Here is a 15,000-nt window from a genome sequence, read left to right as displayed (position 1 = left end):
TATTTCATTCAGGCGAGGACCTTCCCGGGTCAAATTTGCCTGACATCCATCGGGTCCTGAAGATGTCACTTGTGGGGCGTCCTTGAGCGGGGTTGAGATGTACAGTGCATCTGGAAAGTATTCACAGCGCTTCAATTTTTGCACATTTTGTCATGTGCCTTATTCTAAAATAGAATAAATTCATTATTGTCCTCAAAATTCTACACAAAACCCTATAATTACAGTGTGAAAGTTTTTTTGTTGTTGTTGCAAATGTATTAAAACTACAAAAAAACAAAAAAAATACATGTCGAAAGTATTCACAGCCTTTTTTATCTATTTTTTTATTTATTGTTTTAATAGATTTGGAAATACCTGCCGTGCGCCCTTTTTTCACGGCAAAGTTGAGATGTACAGTGCATCTGGAAAGTATTCACAGCGCTTACATTTTTGCACATTTTGTTATGGTACAGCCTAATTCCAAAATAGAATACATCCGTTATTGTCCTCAAAATTCTACACACAAAACCCTATAATGACAATGTGATTTTTTATCTTTTTTTTGCAAAATTATTAAAACTGAAAAAAAAAAAAAAAAATGACATGTACATAAATATTCAAAGGTAATGACAATGTGAAAAAAAAGGGTTTTTTTTGCAAAATTATTAAAACTGAAAAAAAAAAATTAAATTAAATGTATTAAAGCTTTTAAATAAAAAATTAAAAAATCTAATACATTTGCAAAAACCTGCCGTACACCTTTTCACAGTATAGTTGAGACGTACAGTGCATCAGGGAAGTATTCACAGCGCTTCACTTTTTCCACATTATTCTGTTACAGCCTTATGCCAAAATGGAATAAATCCATTATTGTCCTTAAAATTCTACACTCAATACCCCATAATTACAATGTGAAAGTGTTTTGTTGTTTTTGCAATTGTATTAAAACTACAAAAAAACCAAAAAATACATGTCCATAAGTATTCACAGCCTTTTTTTATCTATTAATTTATTTATTTTTTTAATAGATTTGGAAATACCTGCCATACGCCCTTTTTCACGGCAAAGTTGAGATGTACAGTGCATCTGGGAAGTATTCACAGCGCTTACATTTTTGCACATTTTGTTATGTTACAGCCTTATTCCAAAATTATAATAAATCCATTATTGTCCTCAAAATTCTACACACAAAACCCTATAATGACAATGTGATTTTGTATCTTTTTTTTTACAAAATTATTAAAACTGAAAAAAAATAAAATAATAATTCACATTTACATAAATATTTAAAGCTTTTTAAAAAGTAATTATTTTCTAATGAATTTGCAAAAACTTGCTGTACGCCTTTTTTCACGGTATAGTTGAGACGTACAGTGCATCCGGGAAGTATTCACAGCGCTTTACTTTTTACACATTTTGTCATGTTACAGCCTTATTCCAAAATGGAATAAATCCATTGTGGTCCTCAAAATTCTCCGCACAATACCCCATAATGACAATGTTGAAAAAAAATATGTATTTTTTATTTTTTTGGCAAAATTATTAAAACTAAAAAAATTACATTAAAACCACATGTACGTAAGTATTAAAAGCCTTTTATTAAATGTTTTATTACATTTGCAAAAACCTGCCGTACGCCCTTTTTCACAGCAAAATTGAGATGTATCGTGCATCAGGAAAGTATTCACGGCGCTTCACTTTTTGCACATTTTGTTATGTTACAGCCTTATTACAAAATAGAATAAATCCATAATTATCCTCAAAATTCTACACACACTACCCCATACTGACAATGTGAAAAAATATGTTGTTTTTTTTGCAAAATTATTAAAACTGAAAAAAAATTAAATTACATGTATTTAAAGCTTTAAAAAAATAAAAAACATCTAAGAAATTAGCACAAACCTGCCTACACCTTTTCACGGTAAAGTTAAGATGTACAGTGCATCAGGGCTTCACTTTTTCCACATTGTTCTGTTACAGCCTTATTCCAAAATATAATACATCCATTATTGTCCTCAAAATTCTACACTCAATACTCCATAATTAATATGTGAAAGTTTTTTTTTGTTGTTGCAAATGTATTAAAACTACAAACAGACAAAAAAATACACAGCCTTTTTTATCTATTTATTTATTTATTTATTTTTAATAGATTTGGAAATACCTGCCGTGCGCCTTTTTTTCACGGCAAAGTTGAGATGTACAGTGCATCTGGAAAGTATTCACAGCGCTTACATTTTTGCACATTTTGTCATGGTACAGCCTAATTCCAAAATAGAATACATCCGTTATTGTCCTCAAAATTCTACACACAAAACCCTATAATGACAATGTGATTTTGTATCTTTTTTTTTCAAAATTATTAAAACTGAAAAAAAATACAAATCACATGTACATAAATATTTAAAGGTAATGACAATGTGAAAAAAAATGTTTTTTTTTTGCAAAATTATTAAAACCAAAAAAAAAAAATTAAATGTATTAAAGCTTTTAAATAATAAAAAAAAAAATCTAATAAATTTGTAAAAACCTGCCGTACACCTTTTCACAGTATAGTTGAGACGTACAGTGCATCAGGGAAGTATTCACAGCGCTTCACTTTTTCCACATTATTCTGTTACAGCCTTATGCCAAAATGGAATAAATCCATTATTGTCCTCAAAATTCTACACTCAATACCCCATAATTACAATGTGAAAGTGTTTTGTTGTTTTTGCAAATGTATTAAAACTACAAAAAAACAAGAAAATACATGTACATAAGTATTCACAGCCTTTTTTTATCTATTAATTAATTATTTTTTTTAATAGATTTGGAAATACCTGCCATACGCCCTTTTTCACGGCAAAGTTGAGATGTACAGTGCATCTGGGAAGTATTCCCAGCGCTTACATTTTTGCACATTTTGTTATGTTACAGCCTTATTCCAAAATTATAATACATCCATTATTGTCCTCAAAATTCTACACACAAAACCCTATAATGACAATGTGATTTTGTATCTTTTTTTTTACAAAATTATTAAAACTGAAAAAAAATAATAATAATAATTCACATTTACATAAATATTCAAAGCTTTTTAAAAAGTAATTATTTTCTAATGAATTTGCAAAAACTTGCTGTACGCCTTTTTTCACGGTATAGTTGAGACGTACAGTGCATCCGGGAAGTATTCACAGCGCTTTACTTTTTACACATTTTGTCATGTTACAGCCTTATTCCAAAATGGAATAAATCCATTATTGTCCTCAAAATTTTCCGCACAATACCCCATAATGACAATGTTGAAAAAAAATATGTATTTTTTATTTTTTGGCAAAATTATTCAAACTAAAAAAATTACATTAAAACCACATGTACGTAAGTATTAAAAGCCTTTTATTAAATGTTTTATTACATTTGCAAAAACCTGCCGTACGCCCTTTTTCACGGCAAAATTGAGATGTACCGTGCATCAGGAAAGTATTCACGGCGCTTCACTTTTTGCACATTTTGTTATGTTACAGCCTTATTACAAAATAGAATAAATCCATAATTATTCTCAAAATTCTACACACACTACCCCATAATGACAATGTGAAAAAATATGTTGTTTTTTTTGCTAAATTATTAAAACTGAAAAAAAATTAGATTACATGTATTTAAAGCTTTAAAAAAATAAAAAACATCTAAGAAATTAGCAAAAACCTGCCTACACCTTTTCACGGTAAAGTTAAGATGTACAGTGCATCAGGGCTTCACTTTTTCCACATTGTTCTGTTACAGCCTTATTCCAAAATATAATACATCCATTATTGTCCTCAAAATTCTACACTCAATACTCCATAATTAATATGTGAAAGGTTTTTTTTGTTGTTGCAAATGTATTAAAACTACAAACAGACAAAAAAATACACAGCCTTTTTAATCTATTTATTATTATTATTATTATATTATATTATTATTATTATTATTATTATTATAATATAATTATTATTATTATTATTATATTATATTATTATTTTTTAATACATTTGGAAATACCTGCCGTACGCCCTTTTTCACGGCAAAGTTGAGATGTACAGTTCATCTGGTAAGTATTCACAGTGCTTCAATTTTTGCACATTTTGTTATGTTACAGCCTTATTCCAATATAGAATAAATCCGTTATTGTCCTCAAAATTCTACACACGAAACCCTATAATGACAATGTGATTTTTTTTTTTTTTTTTTCAAAATTATTAAAACTGAAAAAAAAAAAAAATCACATGTACATAAATTTTCAAAGGTAATGACAATGTGAAAAAAAATGGGGTTTTTTTGCAAAATTATTAAAACTGAAAAAAAATAATTAAATTAAATGTATTAAAGCTTTTAAATAAAAAAATAAAAAAAATCTAATACATTTGCAAAAACCTGCCGTACACCTTTTCACAGTATAGTTGAGACGTACAGTGCATCAGGGAAGTATTCACAGCGCTTCACTTTTTCCACATTGTGCTGTTACAGCCTTATGCCAAAATGGAATAAATCCATTATTGTCCTCAAAATTCTACACTCAATACCCCATAATTACAATGTGAAAGTGTTTTGTTGTTTTTGCAAATGTATTAAAACTACAAAAAAAACTAAAAAATACATGTACATAAGTATTCACAGCCTTTTTTTATGTATTAATTCATTTATTGTTTTAATAGATTTGGAAATACCTGCCGTACGCCCTTTTTCACGGCAAAGTTGAGATGTACAGTGCATCTGGAAAGTATTCACAGTGCTTCAATTTTTGCACATTTTGTTATGTTACAGCCTTATTCCAAAATAGAATAAATCCATTATTGTCCTCAAAATTCTACACACAAAACCCTATAATGACAATGTGATTTTTTAAATCTTTTTATGCAAAATGATTAAAACTGAAAAAAAAAAAAAAAATCACATGTACATAAATGTTCAAAGCTAATGACAATGTGAAAAAAATTACGGTCTGCTTTGCCAGTCCAAATGCATTCGCCGTTTTCCGTAGTCTTCCCTCGTCGGCCAGGTAATACAAAGCACACGCTACCTTTTTTTTTTATCACATCCATGGGAGCCTGCATTCTCGTTGTCTCCCCTTCGACAAATGGACAAAGTTTTTCAGTAAGTAGAATCCCAGCTGACCTGTACATTGGAATGTTCTCTTGCCGTCTGAGAAGTGTTGTATCCCAGATAGCTGCAATCGCTTTCTCTTAAGGTATTCATGTGTGATTTCCACAAGCGTCTGTACTTGTAGAGGAAGGAGAAACATGGGCACGTCTGGATGACTCGCCTCCATATTTCCAGTGGTTAGCGCCGAGTTACGAAACCGCTTTATTATGAAGCTAGCTGTCAGGTTCAAACACTCATGACATCTATTAAACAGACAAGAAGCAAGGAATTAAACAGAGACACGATTCAATTTGGCTCAATGAGGAGAAACGTATGGGCTGTACTCTTTGCACAGTCTTCCACCACGCAACAGCTGTTTCGAAGGGGAGAGGGGTCGTAAACAGCCGTCGCCCTTGGTCACAAAACAGTTCAAAGAAAAGATGCCTGGAGCTTGCGTCGGGTCAAGATCTTCCTGTGGATTACAATAGATCAAAGAAACCGACACCTTCCTGTCGCTTCCCATCCTACACGGTGGAGTTTTACAAGCCTCTTGCTTGGTAGGATCAAAGACAGCTTTTGTCCTCTCGCCGGGAACTCATGGCAACACAAAGATGTACGATTATTGCCGCCTCCAATATTGCCAGCAAACAAAAACAGAATGAATATGTATCCATCATGTTTATGATCTTCCTCAGCACGCGCCGACAAACTCGCCGATCAATATCCACTGTGTGCCCTTCCCGTTTTCCATCCTCCTCGCCAGCCGGAGAGGGAACAGATGCAGGACAAGTCCCGGGCTCTTTACGATGAAACGCACATTAATCCTTCACCCCCTCGGCAACGACTCGCATTGTCATTGGGATTATACGCTTATCCGTATCGGCGTACGGATTCTCATTCTGCTGTCTCGCTCTGTGTCGTTTAGCGGCCTACTGCAGCCCGCCGAGCGGCCCCGTCAACGGCACGGTGCACAGTCTGACGGGCACCAAGTTGGGGAGCACCCTGCGTTTCAGCTGTGACCAGGGCTTCCGACTGGTCGGCCAGAGCAGCGCCGCCTGCACCAGGACCGCGCAGGGGATCTACCAGTGGAACGCACCGGTGCCGCTCTGTCAAGGTGAGGGTCCAGAAGAGAAGAAATGCCACCAAACTCATAGCATTGCGTGGGTGTACTCGGTAAAAGGTAATAATGTTGCAAAGGCAAGGTCACAAAGTGTCAAACTCACTTCCTGAGCTGCTCTGAACCGGCTTGATGAAGTAATCAACAATCCCTATCTGAGACAAGAACATGCATGTACCCTATGTTCCAGACTGTAGGGCTTTGAGAAGGCCATTCTACAACCTTCATTCTAGCCTGATTTAGCCATTCCTTTACCACTTTTGAGGTGTGTTTGGGGTCATTGTCCTGTTGGAACACCCAACTGCGCCCAAGACCCAACCTCCGGGCTGATGGTTTTAGCTTGTCCTGAAGAATTTGGAGGTAATCCTCCTTTTTCATTGTCCCATTTACTCTCTGTAAAGCACCAGTTCCATTGGCAGCAAAACAGGCCCAGAGCATAATACTACCACCACCATGCTTGACGGTAGATATGGTGTTCCTGGGATTAAAGGCCTCACCTTTTCTCCTCCAAACATATTGCTGGGTATTGTGGCAAAACAGCTCAATGTTTGTTTCATCTGACCACAGAACTTTCCTCCAGAAGGTCTTATCTTTGCAGTGTTTCCCATAAACTGCCAAGATACCTGTGGCGGTGGGGGCGTGGCTATGGGCGTGGTCACCATGACATCGTCGATTAATTTGCATAATTTACTACAATGATATGATTTTCTCTAAAAAGGCTCAAAAAATGTATACTTACTAATTAATAATAACAGTTTTGTTTTAAATGTCCATCCATCCATCCATCCATCCATCCCTCGAGGGATGGATGGATGGATGGACGTTTAAAACAAAACAATACAATACAATACAATATAATTACAACACTTTATGTACATATTTATATACAGATTTGAACAATAAGTTATTCACTGAGATATATTTATTAATTGTGGTTCTTACAAAAAATATATCTTATAAAAACTTAAAAGCTAAAATGTCTCTTAAAGCTCTGCCCCTTTAATTAGTGCATACTAAATAATTTAACTCTAGCCTACTACTACAACCATATTATTTACCAGCAACATAAAGTGAAACAGAGGCAGAGGTGTCCTGCCACAGTCAGTAACAAATAAACAGAAAACAGTAGTGGTGGTAGATAGACACAGAGCTTCATCAAACATCTGATCCACTGAACAAAGAGCTCCAAAAATCTTGATCCTACACTTCTCTTTTGTAAAGTAAATCTGAACAGCCGATATGGGCATCTACATCAACTATATGATTTGCCTGAGAAGCTTGACAGGGCACAAAAAAATTAAAAACAAAAAAAAAATTTAAAAAAACAAAATAATGAAATAAAATAAAAATTTAAAAAAAAAAAAAAAAAAATAGTTTTTTGTAGCGGCCTTAATTCTTTCGTGGCGGGCCACAACAAATACATGAATGTGTGGGAAACACTGCTTTGTCCATGTGATGTCAGATGAAACACAAATTGATTGGCCAAAATAAAGTCTTGGACCCACTAGCTGCGGAAGCTAGCTCTCCAATTAGCTAAACAGACTCAATAACTCCACGGTGACGTCTTCGTGAATTTACGAAACCGGAACAACACAAAAAGAATGCCATTGTCAGTTAATAATACTAACACAGACACTCGTAAATGTGTTAGCATATTAGCTAATGCTAACGACGTTTGTTTGGTTATATTACGATAGCACGTACAAAAATGCTTGAAAACACTCCTACAGACATCGCACATGGTACGGTTTAGTAAGTAAGAATTGTTTTAGTTATATTGTAAAACTTACGAACGTTGCTCGGAGTGATGAATGAAGAATCCATACGAGTAGAAACGCTATGGACTGCTAGACGACGGAGCGGCGCTTCTACTTCCGGTTGAAAACATTAAATGGAAGGACACTGCAGCACCTTCAGTGAGCGAACTTGTCCAAAAGATGCCGCCGCAGCACAAAAAGTAACACACCTTTTTTGTGTATTTGCTTTTTTTTCCCCCAAAATGGCCGTCAGCGGGGGAAAAAATCCATTAATTAAGCTGCAGGGTTCAAAGTGTCGGAGAAAAGTAGTTATCATCTAGGAATATTGCTAAACGTTTCAAATAAGAGAAATGTCTGCTCTCAGTGGGATGCCGGCTGATGGGATGGTTGTATCTTTCAGCACCTGTTCTCTTCTTGAGCTGGTAATTCCAGAGTAATCCTCACTCCCCAGATAAAGAATGCTCCCTAGGTTTTACGCCGCGCTGCATTTGTCGGTAAAAGCTGACAAACTTCTTAGCTTAGTGCCACAACCTTCTACTACATGGGTGAAATGCATGATTTATAACCTAGCATTATTATGTACTAACAATACCGCAGCATATTTTACGTTTAAGTCAGGACTTTGGGAAAGCCATTCTAAAACCTTCATTCTAACCTAATTTAGCTATTCCTTTACCACTTTTGACGTGTGTTTGGGGTCATTGTCCTGTTGGAACACCCAACTGCGCCCAAGACCCAACCTCCGGGCTGATGATTTTAGCTTGTCCTGAAGAATTTGGAGGTAATCCTCCTTTTTCATTGTCCCATTTACTCTCTGTAAAGCACCAGTTCCATTGGCAGCAAAACAGGCCCAGAGCATAATACTACCACCACCATGCTTGACGGTAGGCGAGTGTTCCTGGGATTAAAGGCCTCACCTTTTCTCCTCCAAACATATTGCTGTGCACATTTGGTCACATTTTCAGTAGACCCATAATAAATTCATAAAAGAAGCAAACTTCATGAATGTTTTTTGTGACCAACAAGTATGTGCTCCAATCACTACATCACAAAAAAATAAGAGTTGTAGAAATTATTGGAAACTCAGCCATGACATGATGTTCTTTACAAGTGTATGTCAACGTTTGACCACGACTGTATCCATCTATCTATATATATATATATATATATATATATATATATATATATATATATATATATATATATATATATATATATATATATATATATATATATATATATATATATATATATATATATATATATATATATATATATACACAGTGGGGCAAAAAAGTATTTAGTCAGCCACCCATTGATTGTCAATGGGTGGCTGACTAAATACTTTTTTGCCCCACTGTATATATACAGTATATATATATATATATATATATATATATATATATATATATATATATATATATATATATATATATATATATATATATATATATATATATATATATATATATATATATATATATATATATATGAAAATCTGCTGTACAATATGTGTGCTTGGGTCATATTTTTAGGAACACTAATACAAAACCTCACACCAATGTCTGATTGAATGCTAAAAACGTTATGACAGACCACCTTAAAAAAGCGGAATGGAATTTAAAAAATTTTTACTGAATGAGACACCCAGAATGTACATGAAAATAAAGAATGTGGGGTTTACAATTTTAACTATGGAAGATAAAACACTGAATATTGACAACATATGAACGTCTAGTACAGGGGTCACCAACCTTTTTGAAACCAAGAGCTACTTTTTGGGTACTGATTAATGCGAAGGGCTACCAGTTTGATACACACTTAAATAAATTGCCAGAAATAGCCAATTTGCTCAATTTACCTTTAACTCTGTTATTATTAATAATTAATGATATTTACACTTAATTGAAAGGTTTAAAAGAGGAGAAAAAACGAAAAAAATGACAATTAAATTTTGAAACATAGTTTATCTTCAATTTCGACTCTTTAAAATTCAAAATTCAACCGAAAAAAAAAGAGAAAAACTAGCTAATTCGATTCTTTTTGAAAAAATAAAAAAAAAACAATTTATGGAACATCATTAGTAATTTTTCCTGATTAAGATTAATTTTAGAATTTGGATGACATGTTTTAAATAGGTTGAAATCCAATCTACACTTTGTTAGAATATATAACAAATTGGACCAAGCTATATTTCTAACAAAGACAAATCATTATTTCTTCTAGATTTTCCAGAACAAAAATTTTAAAAGAAATTCAAAAGACTTTGAAATAAGATTCAAATTTGATTCTACAGATTTTCTAGATTTGCCAGAATAATTGTTTTGAATTTTAATCATAATAAGTTTGAAGAACTATTTCACAAATATTCTTTGTCGAAAAAACAGAAGCTAAAATGAAGAATTAAATTAAAATGTATTTATTATTCTTTTCAATAAAAAAAATAAATTTACTTGAACATTGATTTAAATTGTCAGGAAAGAAGAGGAAGGAATTTAAAAGGTAAAAAGGTATATGTGTTTAAAAATCCTAAAATCATTTTTAAGGTTGTATTTTTTGTCTAAAATTGTCTTTCTGAAAGTTATAAGAAGCAAAGTAAAAAAAATAATGAATTTATTTAAACAAGTGAAGACCAAGTCTTTAAAATATTTTCTTGGATTTTCAAATTCTGTTTGAGTTTTGTCTCTCTTAGAATTAAAAATGTCGGGCAAAGCGAGACCAGCTTGCTGGTAAATAAATACAATTCAAAAAATAGAGGCAGCTCACTGGTAAGTGCTGCTATTTCAGCTATTTTTAGAACAGGCCAGCGGGCTACTCATCTGGTCCTTACGGGTGACCTGGTGCCCACGGGCACCGCGTTGGTGACCCCTGTTCTAGTATATAGCGTAGATTTCAACCGTTGAAATACTTTGTATAGTTCAGGGGTCTGCAACCCGCGGCTCTAGAGCCGCATGCGGCTCTTTAGCGCCGCCTTAGTGGCTCTCTGGAGCTTCTCCAGAAATGTATGAAAAATGGAAAAAGATGAGGGGAAAAAAATATATTTTTTGTTTTAATATGGTTTCTGTAGGAGGACAAACATGACACAAACCTCCCTGATTGTTATAAAGCACACTGTTTATGTTAAACATGCTTCACTGATTTGAGTATTTGGCGAGCGCCGTTTTGTCCTACTAATTTTGGCGGTCCTTGAACTCACCGTAGTTTATTTACATGTAGAACTTTCTCCGACTTTCTAGGACGTGTTTTATGCCACTTCTTTTTCTGTCTCATTTTGTCCACCAAACTTTTAACGTTGTGCATGAATACACAAATGTGAGTTTTGTGGATGTTATTGACTTGTGTGGAGTGCTAATCAGACATATTTGGTCACTGCAGGACTGCAAGCTAATCGATGCTAACATGCTATTTAGGCTAGCTATATGTACATATTGCATCATTATGCCTCATTTGTAGGTATATTTGAGGTCATTTAGTTTCCTTTAAGTCATCTTAATTCAATTTATATCTCATGACACACTATCTGTATGTAATATGGCTTTTATTTTTTTACGGCTCCAGACAGATTTGTTTTTGTATTTTTGGTCCAATTTTTGGTCTTTCAACATTTTGGGTTGCCGACCCCTGGTATAGTTCAAGACTTCCGGTCATTTGAAAACATCACTGCACATCATAATGGCAGCTACACTTTCCATCTTAAAGATCTACAAAAAGTATTTGGGAAAGTCCGGCGGGCCAGATTGAAAAGCTTAACGGGCCTTAATGTGCCCAGGTCTGCTTTAGAGGTTCTCTTGCAGCAAAACATGATAGCAGAAATCCACAAAGATGTACATTTGATGGTTAACTCCCCCACCATCCCGCTCCTTCCATGTCAGTCATGTCCTGCGGAATGCCAGTCCCTCCTGTCAACGGCAGCATCGTGGGCCAGGACTTCTCCCTGGGAGCCAGGGCTTCATACCGCTGCAACCCGGGATTCCGTCTTGCCGGGCCGGTCACCACGACGGTGGTCTGCCAAGAATCCGGGCGGTGGAGCCCCATCGAAGCCCCGCCACGATGTGTCCGTAAGTATTTCACCCGAGTTTACTCCGGTTTTTTGTCCAAGTACTACGCTTCAGCTGGCGGGTCCTTGCCCTCACAGCGGTGACCTGCCCTGACATCGGCCACTCTGCAGTGGACCACGGACGATGGAGATTGATCTATGGAAGACAGAACCAATACGACACCATTATGATGCTCATATGTGACCCGGGGTATTACTACCGGGGTCAGCGGGTCATACAGTGCCAGGCCAACAGCACTTGGAACTACCCAGACCCCCGACCAGTCTGTGACAGTAAGTCAGCTGCCAATTTCAACTTTTCAAAGATATACATTCATTTTTTTCCTGCTTCAGTCATCTCCTGCGGGGACCTCGGGACTCCACCCAACGGTCACAAGATAGGAACGCTGACGGTCTTCGGCGCCACGGCCATTTTTTCCTGCAACACGGGCTACACTCTCGTGGGCTCCCGTGTGCGAGAGTGCATGTCCAACGGACTTTGGAGCGGAACACGGGTCCAGTGTCTGGGTGAGTTCACTTGACAGAGAGCCGCTGTGCAAAGCTCCTTTCCTGAATCCAAGCCTCCGTGCCGTGGGTCTGATTCAGAGCTGAGACAGTTTTTCTTTTCCCTCAGCCGGCCACTGCGGCACCCCGGAGCCCATTGTGAACGGGCAGATCAACGGGGAGAACTACAACTACCGAGGGAGTGTGGTGTACCAGTGTAACCCAGGGTTCCGTCTCATCGGGGTGTCTGTGCGGATCTGTGAACAGGATCACCGCTGGTCAGGCCAAACCCCCGTCTGTGTCCGTAAGTACTCACTTGCTCTAGTTGGGGGCCCAGTAATTGTTTGTATACGCACAGTGGAACCTCCATTTACCAACCCTTCCTTGTACGAACCTTTGGATTTACCAACTCTTCATTGTACAAACCTTTTGATTTACAAACCCTTCATAGTACAAATCTTTTCGGTTTACGAATCTTTCGTTGTACAAACCTTTGGATTTTCAAACCCGTCATTGTACAAACCTTTGGATTATGAACCCTTCATTTTACCAACCTTTTTATTTCCAAACCCTTCATTGTACAAACTTTTTGATTTACAAACCCTTCATAGTACAAATCTTTTCGGTTTACGAACCCTTCGTTGTACAAACCTTTGGATTTTCAAACCCGTCATTGTACAAACCTTTGGATTATGAACCCTTCATTTTACAAGCCTTTTTATTTCCAAACCCTTCATTGTACAAACCTTTTGATTTACAAACCTTTCATTGTACAAACCTTTGGATTGCGAACCGTTCATTTTACAAACCTTTCAATTTACGAACCCTTCATTGTATATAGCTTTTGATTTACGAACCCATCTTTGTACAAACCTTTGGCTTACGAACCCTTCATTTTACAAGCCTTTTGATTTACAAACCCTTCATTGTACAAACCTTTTGTTTTACAAACCCTTCATTGTACAAACCTTTGGATTATGAACACTTCATCGTACAGACCTTTCGATTTACGAACCTTTCGTTGTGCATATCTTTTAATTTGCGAACCCACCATTGTGCACACCTGGATTTACGAACCCTTCGTTGTACAAACCTTTGGATTTACAAACCCTTCAGTGTACGCACCTTTCGATTTACGAACCCTTCATTGTACAAACCTTTGGATTATGAACACTTCATTATACAAACCTTTCGATTTACAAACCCTTCGTTGTGCATACATTTTAATTTACAAACCCACCATTGTACACACCTGGATTTACGAACACTTTGTTGTACAAACCTTTGGATTTACAAACCCTTCATTGTACGCACCTTTCGATTTACGAACCCTTCATTGCATTGGGGTTTCGATTTAAGAACCCTTTGTTGTGCAAACCTTTTGATTTACGAACTCTTCGGTGTTTGCCCCTTTTAATTCACGAACCCTTCATTGTACACACCTTTTGATTTACGAACCACAGACCAAAGCTAACATAGCAGTTCTGCTGTTAGCTTTTTAAAAACTTTTTTAGCTTTTTTACAAAAAAAATTCTAGTTTTGCTCACTCAATATGAGTCCAAATGACAATCAAGCGATGTGTGGTTTGAAACACTCATATCCACAGCTAGGGACTGGTACCGGAATCTGTACTTTTTTTGGCACCGACCAAATCCCATCGGTTCTACCGGACACCGATTTACGTAAAATCCAATGGTGCCGTGTCACGGTACCTGCATTGCACGTGACTCAGCCAAACGACCATATTGTCCGAACTATAAGCTGCATCGGGAAAAAGCCGCACCCACTAAATTTTATGGAAAACCGTTTTTCCCATATATTAGCCGCACCGGACTATAAGCCGCAGATATATCGTTGTGAAATTAGTTATTTACACAGAAAGATTTGGTAAATGTTTGTTTTCATACCTTAATTGTTTCCAGACAGTGTCTGTAACACGGCAGTAAAACGGCTGATCAAACAAACAAATAGCTGCGGAAGCTAGCTCTCCAATCAACGAAACAGATTATATAACTCCACGGTGACGTTTTGGTGAATTTAGGAAACTGAAATAATACAAATTGTAATTGTAAGTTAATAATACTAACACATACGCTTGTAAAAGTAGTAGCTAATGCTTGAATGTTACGATAATATGCACAAATATGCATGAAAACACTCCTACAGACATCACACATGGGACGGCTTCGTAAGTAAAAATTGTTTTAGTTATATTGTAAAACTTACAATCATTGCTTGGAGTGAAGCATGAAGAATCCATATGATTCTTGTCCAAAAGACGACGCCATAGCACAAGCAAAACACTTTTTCAGTGTATGTGCTTGTTTTGTTGAATTTTTTAAACTATTTATATTACGACCTTGGGAATTAAGTGGGTTTGTAAGGGATGGGGTTTATTATGTTACATGTTGTAAAATGTGCAGATACCTCAACTTGCTGTTGCCATGATCCATCATACTGTACTGTCTGCAAAATTCAATAAAAATATTTGGAAAAAAACT

At 36.0% G+C, this 15,000-nt stretch overlaps 1 protein-coding gene across 2 annotated transcripts in view; it reads left to right on the top strand.

Annotated features, from left to right (window-relative positions):
• The window catches only part of csmd2 (CUB and Sushi multiple domains 2), a 691,992-nt gene that overhangs the window by 559,744 nt on the left and 117,248 nt on the right, over positions 1-15,000 (top strand). For both annotated transcript variants that reach the window (XR_009822205.1, XM_062030117.1), the window contains 5 exons: positions 6,011-6,199; positions 11,832-12,017; positions 12,095-12,289; positions 12,350-12,523; positions 12,630-12,803. Coding sequence is in view for 1 of the 2 variants with exons in the window: in XM_062030117.1 (XP_061886101.1) it covers positions 6,011-6,199; positions 11,832-12,017; positions 12,095-12,289; positions 12,350-12,523; positions 12,630-12,803 (918 nt within the window). In the remaining variant the exon portion in view is untranslated. The remainder of the gene's footprint in view (positions 1-6,010; positions 6,200-11,831; positions 12,018-12,094; positions 12,290-12,349; positions 12,524-12,629; positions 12,804-15,000) is intronic.

Source organism: Entelurus aequoreus, linkage group LG20 (genome assembly GCF_033978785.1).
Source record: "Entelurus aequoreus isolate RoL-2023_Sb linkage group LG20, RoL_Eaeq_v1.1, whole genome shotgun sequence".
NCBI lineage: Eukaryota > Metazoa > Chordata > Actinopteri > Syngnathiformes > Syngnathidae > Entelurus > Entelurus aequoreus.
Note: the sequence above shows the minus strand (reverse complement) of the source record. Positions and strands in the feature narration are given on the sequence as shown.